This window comes from Crocuta crocuta, unplaced genomic scaffold (genome assembly GCF_008692635.1).
Source record: "Crocuta crocuta isolate KB4526 unplaced genomic scaffold, BGI_CrCroc_1.0 scaffold31, whole genome shotgun sequence".
Lineage (NCBI taxonomy): Eukaryota > Metazoa > Chordata > Mammalia > Carnivora > Hyaenidae > Crocuta > Crocuta crocuta.
The window spans coordinates 12908411-12924008 of NW_027528362.1; the positions used below are offsets into that span (position 1 = coordinate 12908411).

General features: G+C 51.5%; 1 protein-coding gene across 1 annotated transcript in view; it reads left to right on the forward strand.

The window, feature by feature from the left end:
- Positions 1–296: 296 nt before the first annotated feature.
- The window catches only part of NAXD (NAD(P)HX dehydratase), a 34279-nt gene continuing 18977 nt past the window's right edge, over positions 297–15598 (forward strand). The window contains exons 1-3 of the mRNA XM_077754006.1: positions 297–367; positions 569–696; positions 3334–3549. Of these exons, the coding sequence (XP_077610132.1) occupies positions 297–367; positions 569–696; positions 3334–3549 (415 nt within the window). The remainder of the gene's footprint in view (positions 368–568; positions 697–3333; positions 3550–15598) is intronic.

The window sequence follows — 15598 nt, forward strand, 5'->3', positions numbered from 1 at the left end:
CAGCCCATCTTCCTGACGGGAGGCAGGGCCTCTGCATGGTCTGCTCTCGCCACCTGGAGTCACACGCACTAGGGAAAGCCTAGGATGCGTCCCGCCCACGAATCACAGAACCGGTGGGTCCAGGGTCAGCCCGACAGCGTCCTGCTTGGTGGCACCTTCCAGGGCATCCCTTCCCTCTCCCCTAGCTCAGCTCCCTCCAAATCTGGGTGACCCCACAGGCGGGCCCCAAAGTGTGGGGCGTCTGTTCTGTCCTGACCCTGGTTCAGGCAGCTCTCAGACCCCTTGCCTGTCTGGTGATGGACTCTGGTCTTCACACTCCGTCCCCCAAAACCGACGGCAACTTCCTGGGGGACAAGGATGTTGACCTGTGAGTTGCTGGTGTGTTCATCCCGCCGGAGTGCTGCGCCCAGGACCGCATTCTGGACGCGGTAAACAGCTACAGTTATGTCTCCTGTGCCGGGGGCCCGGGGTCAAGGCCGGCCGGGCTCTGCCGGGCGCCGCTGGTGCCGCTGGCAGGAGAGCCCGTGGCTGCCCGCCCCTTGCCAGCAGCTTGGCCCCATTCGGCCAGAAGCCGAGAGCAGAGATGTGCCCCCTTCCTGTCCCCTGGGTCACAGGTCGGCGTAGTCTGCCCCCCTCCCGAGCGCCCTCAAGTCTGGGACCTCATCGTGGGGGGCGTGTGTCCACGGGGGGACGAGGGTGAGAGGCCAGGGCTGCCGTGGGGGCCTCGGGCAGTCAGGTCCTGGCCCCCCTTCCCCCCCCACCCCAGCGGGGGCGCCCTGTCCTCTCTGGACCCGGTGTGATTCTTCAGGGCCCTAAGCTAGGATGCCTCTCCCGCTTCCTGCTGAGACTCGGGGTCCTCCCCGTCTGGCCGTCCCCTGCTCAGTCCCGAGGGGCCATCCTGGGGGGGAGGGGCTGCCGGTCTCCAAGCCCCGAGTTCTCCGGCCCCACCCCCCACGCACAGTCAGGGCTCTGGGGGCCCAGGCCTTCAGGGGAGTCTGAGCAGCTCAGCCTGGGGAACCCTACTCTCCGGAGCCCCAGGGCTGATCTCCCAGGTTCCTTGGCCTCCACCCCACAGGCCACCCCAGGAATCGCGGCCACACCTCCCCAGCTTGTGTGTCCACATTCCTCCCTCGTTTGCACACAGCCCTGAGCCAAGCTCGTCCAGAGGCCGGGCCTGGCCACCTCGGAGCCAGCGCTCGGGTGAAACCCGCACACACCACTCGGCTTGAGAGAAGGGCCCCCCCTCCCGCTCGGGGCTCAGGCTTCCGAGATGAAGCTTCGCCTCTACATCTGGAAACGCTCGGAGAGACTTAACTACTCCATCTGCTAAGGGGGCTTCTGGGAAGTTGTGGGTTTGGGCCTTTGCTGGGCTTTGTGTTGCCCTCGCTCTCTGACCTCCCCACAAATAGGAGCAATTGTTCCTCCATCGGACGTGTGGGCTTGGGGTTTTCTTTTAACCGCTCAGCTTCCTCTTGTGAAACAGTGAACTTCCCTGTGCCCAGGGAACCGGAACTCCAAGTTCATCGCTTTCGATTTTTCAGTAACCGATTGAGTGGATGGTGAATGTTTTTAAGACACTGTATGTGAAAGTCTTTTCCACTCGGTGCCACCCTGTCCACGGTCACCTCCTGAGTCCCCCGGCAGATGGAGAAGGTGACGGCATCTGATGGAGGTGACAGGCAGTGGCTGGGTTTTTTTTTTGTTTGTTTGTTTTTAATCTGGGAAAGAACTACTTTTCCTGGGGCGCCTGGGTGGCTCAGGCGGTTGAGCACCTAACTCTTGATTTCGGCTCAGGTCATGATCTCGTGGTCCCTGAGATCGAGCCCCACGTTGGGCTCTGTGCTGACAGTGTGGAGCCTGCTTGGGATTCTCTCTCTCCCCCCTCTCTCCCTGCCCCTACCCCACACATGCTCTCTCCCTCTCTCTCTCTCTCAAAATAAGTGAAACTTTTTTTTTTTTTAAATAACTGCTTTTCCTGGTCTTTAATGGCTACGCCCCCCCTTGTGAACCGTCCCTTCTCACCCTGGACGTCTCTCGTTTTCTCATCCCTCACTGAGTCTCAGCTGGGATTTTGAGCGATGACAAGCAGGTGCCCTCCTCCCTCACATGGCTGACACTCCTTCATTCTCCACGAGATTTGTGGGTGCTAGTTGTGCAACTTCCTCCAGGAAGTCTGCCCCCACGCTTCCGGAAACTGCTCTCACCCACGCCACCCAGGACTGCAGCCTAAGGGTCACTTCGGCCATTCAATACATTTGTGGCCTTTGACCCTGTTTCTCCCTTCCTTCTGGACAGTCTGTAGCTTTCCCAACCATGTATCCTTGGCCTCCCCGGCCTCTCCCCTCATCATGTGGCTTTGCTTTTTATTTTATTCATTTTTAATTTTTTTATACTTATTTTTGAGAGAGAGACAGGGAGGGGCAGAACGAGAGAGAGAGGGACACAGACTCTGAAGCAGGCTCCAGGCTCCGAGCTGCCCACACAGCTCGAACCCACAAACCACGAGACCATGACCTGAGCCGAAGTCGGACACTGGCTGAGCCACCCAGGTGCCCCTGCTCGCCAGATTCGATAAGTCTCCTATCAGTCTTTATCTGTGCACCGAACTCTGCTACCTACCATGTTCTCTACCTTTCCTTGGAATGGAGCTTTGGCTCCCCTGGAATCAAACCTAAATCCTGCCAAGAGTCGACCTGTAAAAACAGACCGTCTTAAAGACTAGAATTTCTGAAGATACGAAAAAAATAAAATAAGAAGCCATGAGCATCATGCTGCTAAAAACGATGGTGACCCTCACCTCAGGACGTTAAGCCAGGGCTGTGACTGGTGCCCATAGCGACCGCTTGGTCTGACGCAGGGTCTCATGGTTCTGGTAAGTTTCCCGAACTGCATCCCTATGAGGTTTGGACCTGCCCGGAAGAGACCCTCAGAACGACCCCCACGTGGGCAGAGACGAGGCAGCAGACAGCGGGGCGCGGCCTGGAGGGGGCGGACCCCAGAATGCGCCCTTGGTTCCGGTCGTTGGGGAAGACGCTTTCCCCTTACCGGCGCAGACCCAGTGATGGGGCCTGGAAACAACAGATTAATGGGCAAAAAGAGGGCAAGTTTATTCAGACGCAGGTGGGCTGCTCCGACCAAGCGGCCCCTGTACAGCGCGAGAGAGGGGTCCGTGTACCAACCTCACAGGGCGAGGGGGCAGGAGGGGCTGCCCTGGGGGGACAATGGGTTCTTAGGGGAGGTGGGAGGGGTGGCCACTGTGGTCATGGCTGTCGGNGCGCAGCCGCTTCCGGCAGAGGAAGCCCCTTTGCCCACCACTGCGTCACGTGTTTCCAGGTGCCGACAACGTCCAGCCCGCGCTGTGCGCCCGTGGGTGCCCAGGGGGCCACGAGCCCTCGCCCGCGGCGCGACCAGAGGCCCCTTCCTCGGGCCGGCAGTGCGCACAGGCCCGGGGAGCCCAGCGCCCGGCACTCCTGCGCCTTGTTGTGCCGACAGCGTCGTCTTTGGGCGAGAGNTCTGCGTCCCTGCGTTTCCTGTGGTTCAAACAGCTTGGTCAGGATAACAGTTTCCTGGAGGATGTCTGCTGGGTTGGTTCAGACATATTTCTTCGCAGCCACAGAAATGAAAACCGGTCAGGCTGAGCCTCCTCTGTCACATGCCAGAGCCCCCCGGAGAGGACAGGGCCGTGGTCACACCCAGCTGCACTTTAGGGGCGCTTTCTTTTTTTTAATGTTTATTTATTTATTTTGAGAGCGAGCGAGCAGGGGAGGGGCCGAGAGAGTGGGGGAGAGAGCGAGCAGGGGTCGGGCAGGGGCAGAGACAGAGGGTGGGGAAGTCCCAAGCAGGCTCCTCACACTCAGCGCAGAGCCCAACATGGGGCTCAAACCCATGACCCCCGGATCACGACCCTAGCTGAAATCAAGAGTCAGACTCCCAACTAACTGAGCCACCCAGGTGCCCCTCCAACGTTATTTAAAACACGACAAAGCAAAAATAAGCAATACTTTAGATTGCACCAACCAGAAATAAAGCACCATTACTTAGTGTAGTGGAAAGATCTTTCCAGATAGTTCCTGACTCTGCACTCAGATAGGTAGGTTCACAGGAAGTCTGAGAGGGGGCATCACGGTGAGGGGTGCTGGGGTGTGAGTGTGGCCTAACAGCCCCTCACACGCCTGTCACGTTGTTTCTGGATCCCCAGCCGAGCGCACACTCCTACCACAAATATCCCCGTGCAGGTTTCTTCCTGAGCCTGTGGGACTAAGTCCTTACAGTGAATTCCCAGAAGGGTGATTGCCTAACCTCTGCCCCATTTCATTGTTCTTTACAAAATTGCAAAACCCATACATGCTTGTTCTTTTTTTTTAGTCAAATAGCACATAAGAATGCAAGGTAAAGGGGCACCTCGGGAGCTCCATCCGTTTAGTGCCGAGTCTCGCTTTCAGCTCAGCTCAGGATCTCACGGTTTCCTGAGCTCCAGCCCCGCCTTGGGCTCTGTGCTGACATCGCAGAGGCTGCTTGGGACTCTCTCTCTCCCTCCTCCTCTCTCTTTGCCTCTCCCCACTTCATGGTGGCTCTGTCGCTTTCGAAATAAATATTTAAACTTAAAAAAAAAAAGGATGCTGAGTAAAAATGAAACACCTCCTTGATTCTCACCCATCCCATGCGAGTCCTGGGGTGATTGCTAAAAATAGGTGAGAGGGACTTTAATGAAGTAAGTTGGGGTTCAAATCTCTGTTCTCTCTCTCAATAACCATTCAACCACGGGAATGTCTGTTTAATGCTCATTTTCCTCATCTGAAAATGAAGTTGGTGCCTGCTTGCCTCTTCTCAGAGGGTTTGAGGACACTTAAATAAAATGCATGTGAAATGGAACATTCACCAAAATGTATTTGCACACAGATTGCGATGGAAATACCCATAGGTTCCAAGGTTTGAAATGATTCGTACTGCGCCTTCCAGATAGAAGACAATTACGTTGAAAAGAAACAACAAAAAGGAGAGGTAGAAAACTCAACAGAAAAGCAAGAAACAGCGACCTGTGGTACTGATCCATTGGTACAGCTGCCACGACCTCCTTTTTCTTAAGGATTAACATGTTTTTTACTATCTGGCCGAGACGGGGGACCCAGGGCAGTTACGGGACTGTAGTAACCGGAGCGGTCGGATTACACTCAGACCCCAGCTCGCCACCGGCTAGTTGCCTGGGTGTCGTTTTCTTCAGCAGGAACCTGGTATTTCCCCCCCCAAAAAAGACCCGTTAGAGTCCTAACCCCCAGTGCCTCCGATGTGACCTAATTCGCAATGGGGTCATTATGATGCAATTTGTGAGGGTAAGCTGAGGTCATGGTGGGGTGGGGTGGAGAACAGGCCATGTGACGGCTCAGACACATGAAGATGATGCGACGATGGGGGCGAGGCAGCTGCCGGCCGAGGGTCACCAAGGGTCACTGGCAGCCACCTGACACTGGGAAGAGGCAAGGAAGGTTGTCCCCACAGCTTTCGGAGAGAGCACGGGTCTGCGGACACCTTGGGTTCCGACTCTGAACCTTGAGACACAGATGTCTGTTGTTTGAAGCCGCCACCCTGCGCACGTTGTCGCGGAAGTCCTGGGGAGCCGACACAGCCCCCGAGAAACAGCCCTGTGCAGAGGGTGGCGGGCTCCCACCGGTTCAGCTGGAGCCCCGTATTCCGTGTGGAATGTCAGCAGGCTCTGAGAGGTCGGGGGGAGGAGGCACACCAGCAAGCACAGCCACCTGGGACACACACACACACACACACACACACACACACACCCCACCTGAACATGCAGCCACCGTAGGAGTGAGCGACTGCACCCCCGGTCACTTATCCCAGGGAAATGACATCTGCACGTGGATGTTCATGTCAGCTCAGTCCCAACAGCCAAGAACCGAAAACCGCAATCGTGCCTCGCGAGTGAGCCAGCGCGCCACTGCCGATCCTTCCACGCCACGGAAAACCACTCGGCGATGCAGGGACCCAAACCGTAGACGCGGGTAGCGTCCCAGATGATTTCAGGGAATTAACCCGGGTGAAAGAGGCCGATCCCAAAGGGTTACGTACTGTAGACTTCACCGATACCGTGTTCTTGCGGTGACACCGTCAGAGGGTGGAGACCAGGTCGCGGTCCCCAGGGGATCGGGAGGCCGGGTGAGAAGCAGGAGGTAGGTGCTACAAGGGCGATGGTGGAAACGTCCTGTATTTGACCGGATCCAGGGCAGGGTCCCGGCTGTGACGTTACCTCCGGGGCAAAACCCGGGTAGAGTGGACGGGATTTCTCTGTGATTTCTTTCAACTACATGTGAACCTACAGTCATCTCCAAATAAAAAGCTTAAAAAAAATCGTCGTGAGGAGGAAAGAAAACAGCCGACGTGCCGCCCTCAGTGCACAGCCGGGCAGGTGGCAGCGGGCTGCAGAGCCGGGACCGGAGCTGGGCACGCTGGGCTCCCCCGAGCGTCAGGGGTCGGCTCACACAGAATCCGGAAGACTGGGGTTCTCTCCGTCTCTCTGCCCTGCCATTCTCAACGCGTTGGCTCACGTTCAGGCCACGTGTCCGCAGGCTCCCAAGGCTTCTCGGGCCGCAGGTGCCGTGTACAGGCCGGCCTACGCCCCCCTGTGTCTCTCTGAGAACAGAGAACCCGTTCCCGGAAGCGTCGCTCACAGCTTAGTGGCCAGGATGACGTCGCTTATAAAATCATCTAGCAGAATGGCACCACTGTGCTCGGGTCAGACCGGCCTGGATTAACCTTCGGACCCGGGACAGAGCCAACCTCCCTGATTCAAGTGCAGAATCACATCTACCCCAGTCACAGNGTGGAAATGAATTAGGTAGCATCAGACAGACTCATTCTGCTCCTGAACATCTAATTAAATGTGCACCCATTTATGGTATCACGATGGCTCAGCTTAGAAACTTAATCAGTCTCCAAGCCTGCAACCGCCCAGTTTCTGCAGAGGCTGTAAATCCTTGCTCTGGGAGCTTCTAAATTGGATTTGTTCCTTCTGCTTTTTGAGTTGAATGCAACCCGTGATGTTATACTCTGTGCTTTTCTCTGTTTCTCTGTGACTTAAGCCCACATGAATGGCTGCTTCCTTGTGATTCACGTTCTCTAACTGCCCCCCACATCTCCTACGGGAGGGCCAGAAAGTGCTCCAACATCTACCTAGGGACTCCGTGGCCCACTAGGTAAGTCAGCGATTTTCCTCCACAAACTTCGCATCGTTATTTTCTCCCCCAAGTAAAGCTGTTGACTAAGTCAACTGTGAGTTTGAATTTGAAAGTACCCCATCCCCTAAGCGAGGCTAACCTGGCTTCTCTCTCTCTGTCTCTCTGTTTTTACCTGTCCCTGAATCAGCAGTGAGAGATGATTCTGACCCGTAAAATGGTTATGTTGCACACTAAACAGAGGTTCCCAGATTCTCCTTAAGATCCGTGGTTAGATTTCCACGCTTCCTGGGTTGGACTTAAATTTCTGGATCTCATTTTCAAAGCCACCCTCTGTTTTGCCCACATCTGCCTCAGACTTGTGCAGATCTATCGAGTTCTGGTTTCCCTGCCTGTCTTTTCTGTAACAGAGACTATAAATGTGAGACGTTAGACATCAGCTCCTGGTGAAGCCTGAAGACATTACCCCTGCCAAGGAGAAAAGATTTGGCAGAAATAATGGTGCGTCAAGAATCCAGAATGGTGTGTGTCTCCTGAGTTCGCTGCTGACTTATCTTCAGGAGAAGTTCTGCTTATATCAAATTTGAAGCATCGGACTTAACGACAGGGCCACCTGGTGACAACAGTTAGTTCTGGGCTGGTTTGCAGGGTTTACAAAACCCATCGTCATCCTCGGGCGCTCACATGGAGGACATTTCAAAGCTGTCATCTTGGAGACAGTAGAGGGCACTGTGGGTAAATACTAAAGTAAATGAAAAAGCAAACATCCCAGAATGCAGTGTGACCCCGAGTGCTGAGTACTGTGCACAATACGGCACACGGTCGAATCCTCTTGCTCAAAACTCACCTGGTCTTTTCCGTTTGTCTGTGTTCTTAGTATCCCAGAGCTCTGCTGTCCCTTAGGGCAGCTGCTTGCCACAGGCGCAGATTTAGGTGGGTTAACATTTAAAATTCAGCCCCTCTGCCTGGGTAGCTCAGATAAGGGTCCCACTTTGGCTCAGGTCACAATCTCATGGTTTGTGAGTTCAAGCTCTGCGTCAGGCTCTGTGCTGACAGCTCAGAGCCTGGAGCTGCTTCGGATTCTGTGTCTCCCTCTCTCTCTCTGCCCCTCTCCCACTCACCCTCTATCTCTGTGTCTCAAAAATGAATACATGTTAAAAAATAAAAACTAATTCAGGGCCTCACTTGCACCGACCACATTTCCTGTCCTCAATAGTTGCATGCGGCTAGTGGCTACCATGTTGGACGGCACAGACAAGGAACATTTCTATCATAAGAAAGTTCTCCTAGACAGCACTGTTAAAATCTCAGTTCCCATATTTGTTCCAATTGAATATGTGATCAGAGTCCGCCACCCCTAAATCTGCCACTTTGCCATAAAGGTTATTTTGAGCTGAAGGAATTAAGAAACAGCAGATGGGGTGGGGGGGGGGGCCTCAGTCGGTTTAGCATCTGATTCTTCATCTTGGCTCAAGTCATGATCTTGAAGTTCGTGGGTTCGAGCCCTGCGTCTGGCTCTGTGCTGACAGTGTGGAACCTGCTTGGGATTCTCTGTCTCCCTCTCTCTGCCCCTCCCCTGCTCGTTTTCTCTGTGTCTCAAAATAAGTAAATAAACCTAAAAAAAGAAAGGAAACAGCAGGAAGTCCTGCCAGGTCCCCCCTCCCCCACCGGAGAGCAGGGAGTGAATCTGCCTTGGGAAGGGGAACCAGGAAGCGAAGAACGACCTTGATCCCCAGAGACGGCGATGGTGCCAGGACGCCTCTGCGGAAACAACCTCACCTAGTAACCCTCAGCTTCCGTTAGTTTCCCCGTCTGGTTACTTTCCCACGGCGTCCGCTCCTGGAAGCCCAAACCCCATTTCCTAGGTCTGCTCACTTCTCCACAACTTACTGTCGGTTTGTTATAGTGGTAGAAACTCCCCACCCTTAGCTGGACCGCATCTCTGGGTCTCCATTTCTGTGCACGCCTCCACTCATGGGGAAAATTAAAATCAACAAGGGACGTGTATCTACCTTTTCTCCCACTAATCTGTCTTTTGTCAGTCTGATTATAGACCCCCTCCCCTAGGAGGGCAGAGGAAAATTTTTTCCTCCCTTATATAAGCTCCTCCCCACCAAGACTAATAGAAGCAGGGACTAGTCTGGCCTGGCCGAGAGGCTGAGCTCCTGAGGTTGTTGAGCCTGCAGGTCTTAAGCACAGAGGACATGCATGGCATGAAGTCACCTGGCTTCCAATCAGGTGACATCACCTGACCACCCTTCTAGTGGCTTTCTCCTATTTTGGAGAAAAGCTTCAGTTAGAGAAAGAGGAAGGTACTTTTCAACTGAAAAGTAAGGGAAATATTGATCTGAATATCATTTGGAATTCTGTTCTATATAAATTCTTGATTAATTTCTTTTTTTAGATTAAACATTTTTTAATGTTTTTATTTATTTAAAAAAATTTTTTTAATGTTTTATTTAAATCTGAGAGAAAGAGACAGTGTGAGCAGGGGAGGGTCACAGAGAGAGGGAGACACAGAATCCAAAACAGGCTCTAGGCTCTGAGCTGTCAGCACAGAGCCAGATGCAGGGCTCGAACCCATGAACCATGAGATCATGACCTGAGCCGAAGTCGGATACCTAGCCGACTGAGTCACCCAGGCGCCCCAAATGTTTTTATTTATTTTTTTAAGAGAGAGAGACAGAGTGCGAGTGCGGGGGTGCAGAGAGAGAGGGAGACACAGAATTGGAAGCAGCTCCAGGCTCCAGGCTCCAGGCTGTCAGCACAGAGCCCGATGCCAGGCTTGAACCCATAGACGGTGAGATCATGACCCGAGGCGAAGTCGGGCGCTTAACCAACGTGAGCCTTCCAGGCGCCCCACTTCTTAATTAATTTCTACTCCCAAGCACATTACTGCTCCTCCAGAGCAGTTTACAACAGTATTTTACAGTTTACAACAGTATTTTAAAAGTAGCAGATGAGGGGCGCCTGAGTGGCTCAGTCGGTTAAGCGTCCGACTTCGACTCAGGTCATGATCTCACAGTTTGTGGGTTGGAGCCCAGCATTGGGCTCTGTGCTGACAGCTCAGAGCCTGGAGCCTGTTTCAGATTCTGTACCTCCCTCTGCCTCTGACCCTTCCCTGCTCATGCTGTCTCTCCCTCTCTCAGAAATAAATAAAACATTTAAAAATAAATAAATAAATAAAAGTAGCAGATGAAATTGAAGATAAAACGTCAGCAAGTATATTTAACTAGATCAAGTACACATGTTTCTAGAGTTGACAAAAACTAAAGGTTATCTCATCTAATTTCTTCTTTTGGTGATAAAGATTCTGACCTGAAAAGTTTAGGCAGCTCTCCTAAATGCTCAAGGCTATTGCTGAGCATTAGAACTCACATTCAGACTCAACCTAGTTTTTTATTCCGTTATGTTATGATTATATTAGATGTTTTTATTTAAAATGTGGACCTTCTAAAATTTTTCTCTGAGGTTAGCACTAGCTAGCTTTTCTTTTATACAGGCAGATATTTCATTTTCTGTCAGCCTCATCTCCTGCACAGAGGTCAGTAAAGGGAGAAAGGATGGAGAAAGTGTCCCTTGAGATTCATGTAAGACAAAGTGTTTAAGGATAGCCACACAGTGTCATCTGCAAGTGTAACAAATACGAGAAGTGCTTTAACCCTGAGATTCTGGTAAAGACTTTGTTCCCTGGCCTCATCAAACTGACCTATGGGAAGAGATTATGGTGAGACTGTGTTCAACATTCACCACTGGAGTCTCCTGGGGTCTCAGGGCCACTTCCTGCTGATGCGGCACCAGATGACGAGAAGAATGTTCCAGGCAGATCAATAGCAGCATCAACATGTCAATTGGTTATTTTATTTGTGTTTTTAAGAAAGACGCTGAATCACAGCCATCGTTTGAAATGGACGACTTAATTTTTATGGAAAGAGTAGGTCCCTTTGTGCCTCCGCATTTCAAACAAGCCCCCGGGGAAACCAAATCCACTGAAGCCTCATTGACTTTCCCGTAAGTCTGAAAAATAAAAATTTGCTGATCCTGGGCATAAATTTTAGTTTTCCTTCTGGCCATATCCCCTAATCGTATTGCTCTTCAGTGCAAAGCTAAAAATAATCAGAAGGATGTCACCTAGAGACAGTTCTCAAAGCACAGGACAGCCTCCTAATTATCAAAGGGCAGGGTAAGGAGCTGCCCCCACTATGGTAATTAAGTTCATAGGAATGCTAATTGAATGCAAAGCCCTTGTCAGTGTTATGCTAATTATGGTCCCCTCCTGCTTACTATGAAAATTACAGATTATTTCAGCATGAATGAAGTTTCAGAATTTGTGGGTGAATACTAAGAAACGTTTTTAAAATTTTTTTTTAATTTCTGAGAGAGAGAGACAGCGTGAGCAGGGGAGGATCAGAGAGAGAGGGAAACAGAATCTGAAACAGTCTCCAGGCTCTGAGCTGTCAGCACAGAGCCCGACATGGGGCTCGAACCCATGAACTGTGAGATCGTGACCTGAGCAGAAGCCGGCCACCTAATCGACTGAGCCACCCAGGCGTCCCGATACTAAAAACCATTCTTACAAGTCTTCTGTAATATGATGCAAGGTGCTGTTTGGTAGTGAAAGATCTGGGTTTCGATCATTCTCTGATGGGTCGATCTCCGAGCCTGGCTCATGAGAACAGCAGCCTGCAGGCCAAGGCCTCGGGAGGACAGTTGGAAGGTGAGGTCACTGCTCGACGTTGCCAGAGAGATGGGCCAAAGGTGTTCTAGCTCAGAGGTGATGTTTGGAACCGAAGCGGGTGCCTGCATTTCAGACAGGTTTCCTTTCCTCTCCCTGCGGTTTTGGCTCGGGAAGACCAATCCCAATATTGGGGTGAAGCAGGTCCGCGTCCAGTGAGCTCCACACTCTTACTTCGGCCTCCACCCCTTCCCGCTGGGCCAGTGCCAATGACGACTCACAGCTCCACAGCTGAGTAAGGAAGGTTCCCTTAGATCGATCTGCACAACTTTTCTCTGCATTGATCTCCTCCCCCACCCCCCACAGGAGAAGGAACTCACATCCTGTGTTCTGTGGGAAGGATTTAATCAAAAGGATTAGGGTTGGCTCTGAGGCTGGGGTCCCTAGAGGAACCATTGAAATGTAAATATTTAGGGGTGCCTGGGTGGCTCAGTCAATTAAGCATCCGACTTCGGCTCAGGTCATGATCTCACGGTTCATGGGTTTGAGCCCCGCATCGGGCTCTGTGCTGACAGCTCAAGGCTTGGAGCCTGCGTAGGATTCTGTGTCTCCCTCTCTCTCTGCCCTTCCCCCACTTGTGCTCGTGCTCTCTCTCAAAAATAAATTTAAAAAAATTTTAAAGGGAAAAAAGAAACGTAAATATTTAAGTGTTTGCATTTAAAATATTAAAAAGAGTAACATAAATATGATGAAAATAAAGTGAACTAATGAAATAACAATTCATGAGTTGCTATTGGTAATAACTTGGTGGTTAATAAATAAATAAAATAAAAAATTCTGAATAAGATAAATAAAATAAAAACTTATACATTTTTACTGAGTAAAATAAAAATTCGGGAGTTCATACTGATAACAAAAATCGGGTGGCTACCTACCCCCTTAACAAGTGATGGAAGTTAATGAAGGTAATGTCATCGAAAATGGGCACACTGCCATTGCTCCTAAGAAGAGCCCAAGTAATCTCCAAAGTATCTGCTAGAGCTAATAAGTGAATTTAGCACTGTCAAAGGATACACTGTCAATATATAAAAATCAAGTGTATTTCCATATATGAGCAATGAACAATTAAAAATTCAAATTAAGGGGGCGCCTGGGTGGCTTAGTCGGCTAAGCGTCGGACTTTCGCTTAGGTCATGGTCTTGAGGTTCGTGGGTTCAAGCCCCAGCTCAGAGCCTGGAGGCTGTTTCGGATTCTGTGTCTCCCTCTCTCTCTGACCGTCCCCTGCTCACGTCTCTCTCTCTCTCTCTCCTAGAAATAAAACATTTAAAAAAAATTCAAATTAAGAAAATACCATTTATAATAGCATCAAAAGCCTGATTTGGGAGTGTTGATAGAAGTGTTCTATCTATTCTATTGAATCAACATCTTTTCTAATGAATGTGGTGGTGACTACATGATTATATACATTTGTGCAAACTCGTGGAACTGTACACTTAAAATCAGTGACGTTTATTGTTATGTAAATTATGTCTCAGGAAAGAGAAAGAGTGAGCACCTACTATGCACTGAGTTTTAAGCCCTGAGCATACAGTACAGAACAAAATAAATGTTTTCCATCGAAGCTAACTTTTTAAAAATCTTTTTTAACGTTTATTTATTTTTGAGAGACAGCATAAGCAGGGGAGGGGCAGAGAGAGGGAGACACAGAATCTGAAGCAGCTCCAGGCTCCAAGCTGTCAGCACAGAGCCCGATGCAGGGCTCGAACTCATGGATCACAAGATCATGACCTGAGCCAAAGTCGGCCGCTTAACTGACTGGGCCCCCCAGGAGCCCCTGAAGCTAACTTTTATAGTCATAGTGAAATAGATGAAAATGAATGAATGAATGAATGAATGAATGAATGAATGAATATGTCAAGTGAAAAGTGCTAAGGAAAATAGTAAGGCAGGAAGCAGGAAAGAAGGGGAATGGAGTTTACATAGAATGGTCAGAAACGGTGTGGTACTGATAAAACTCCGGCTACACGCATGCGTCACGTCAGTATCAGGAGAAAGCGCTCCCGCGGAAGGAAGGCAGCGCCCGCTTGGCAGCTGGGCTAAGGGCCAAGAAGCTGGTGTAGCTGGAGAGACGAGCAAGGGGAACAGTGGCGGGAGATGGACTTGCCTGGGTCACATAAGGGCTGGAAGACTTGGAAGAAAGGAGCTTAGGATTTTGCTCCAACATGGGAAATCACTGGAGGGTTCTGTGCAGAGGAGTGGCGTGATCGTTCATCTAAGGAAGACGGTTCTGTTGGGGCGCCTGGGTGGCTCGGTTCGTTAGGCGTCTGACTCTTGATTTTGGCACGGGTCATGATCTCGGAGTTCGTGGTGTCACAGGAGGGTGGGAGACGACCTGGCCCCCGTCTCACCGGGTCGAAGAATGAATCTCACGGACAACGGACGGAGCAAATCGATAGAGTTTCTTGAGCTAAAGTCACGAAGCTCTCAGGAGTAAGGGGGTCCCGACTGGGTTGCCACCAAGGATTTTTGTCTTTGACTTTTTAGCGGGACCTTATCAGAAAGTTTGTGAGACTCCACTCCTGGCACTTAGCCTAGGCAAGTCTGGAACATGCTTAGCCTTTGATTTTTGTTTTTGTTCCAAAACTGCTTCAGCCTTCCACGTGTAGCTGTAGCCGGCCTCCCTGAGGATCCCTCACCCAGCCCTGTCTACTGTTAACCCCTCCCCTGCTCAGTGGGGCTCTGCACTGACCCTGACCAGATGGGCCCTGCTTAGGATTCTTTCTCTTCCTCTCTTTCTACCCCTCCTCTCTCTCTCTCTGAAAACAAATTAACAAAAAAAATCATCCTGTTGCTGCAGGGACATAGGGAGGTGAATTTAGAAGGTGTTATGGGGGAGTTGTGTCCCCCAAGATATGTTAAGTCCCAGCCACCAGCACCTGCCAGTGTAACCCTATTTGGAAGCAGGCTCTTTACAGATGATTGAATTAGGATAAGGTAGTCAGAGGGGGCCTTAGGTCAATATGGCTGGTGTCCTTGTAAGAAGAGGCAAGTACCAGGATATGAGGACACTCACAGGAAGAATGCCATGCGACGACACGGGCAGAGACTGTAGTGATACCGCTGCCAGGCAAGGGACGCCCCGGACGATGGCCCCGGGAGAAGCTACAGAGGGCAGGCCTCGTTCGTAGACTCTGGCCTTCAGAACCATAAAACCATACATTTCTGCTGTTCTGTGCCCCCCTCCCCGGGGGGGGGGCAATTTGGCACGGAGCCCCAAGGCACCAACACGGACTGCCACTGCCATCACCTAGCCACGACCGCGCTCCAAGTAGAGAGTGCTGGCAGGCAAATTCTGGATCCATTTCTAAAGCCTGTGGTGTCCCCGGTGGGATGGGGGCCCCCAAAGGTGGGGCTATGATGGAGGCGGAAGCGGGTGGGGCAGCAGGGAGAGAATTCACCTGAGGCCGAACGAAGAGGAAAGGAGTTTGCACGCAGGGCAAGTGAGAGGCTGTCTGCGGGGAGGCCGAGGGTGGGGGCTCCCCTGAAAGGGGACGATGAGGTCCTGCGAGCAAGGAACGACGCTCCCTGTTTTGGTAACCGCGCCTGCTTGGTCGCAGCCCGAGGCTGTCCTGAGGTGGGTCCCCTGATGGCCCGTGGGCATTCAGCCAGGGGGCCCAGGGGGTCGTCGTGGGCTGGCATGCCACGGTTCAAGCCTGTTTACCTCAAAGCGTCCTCCCTA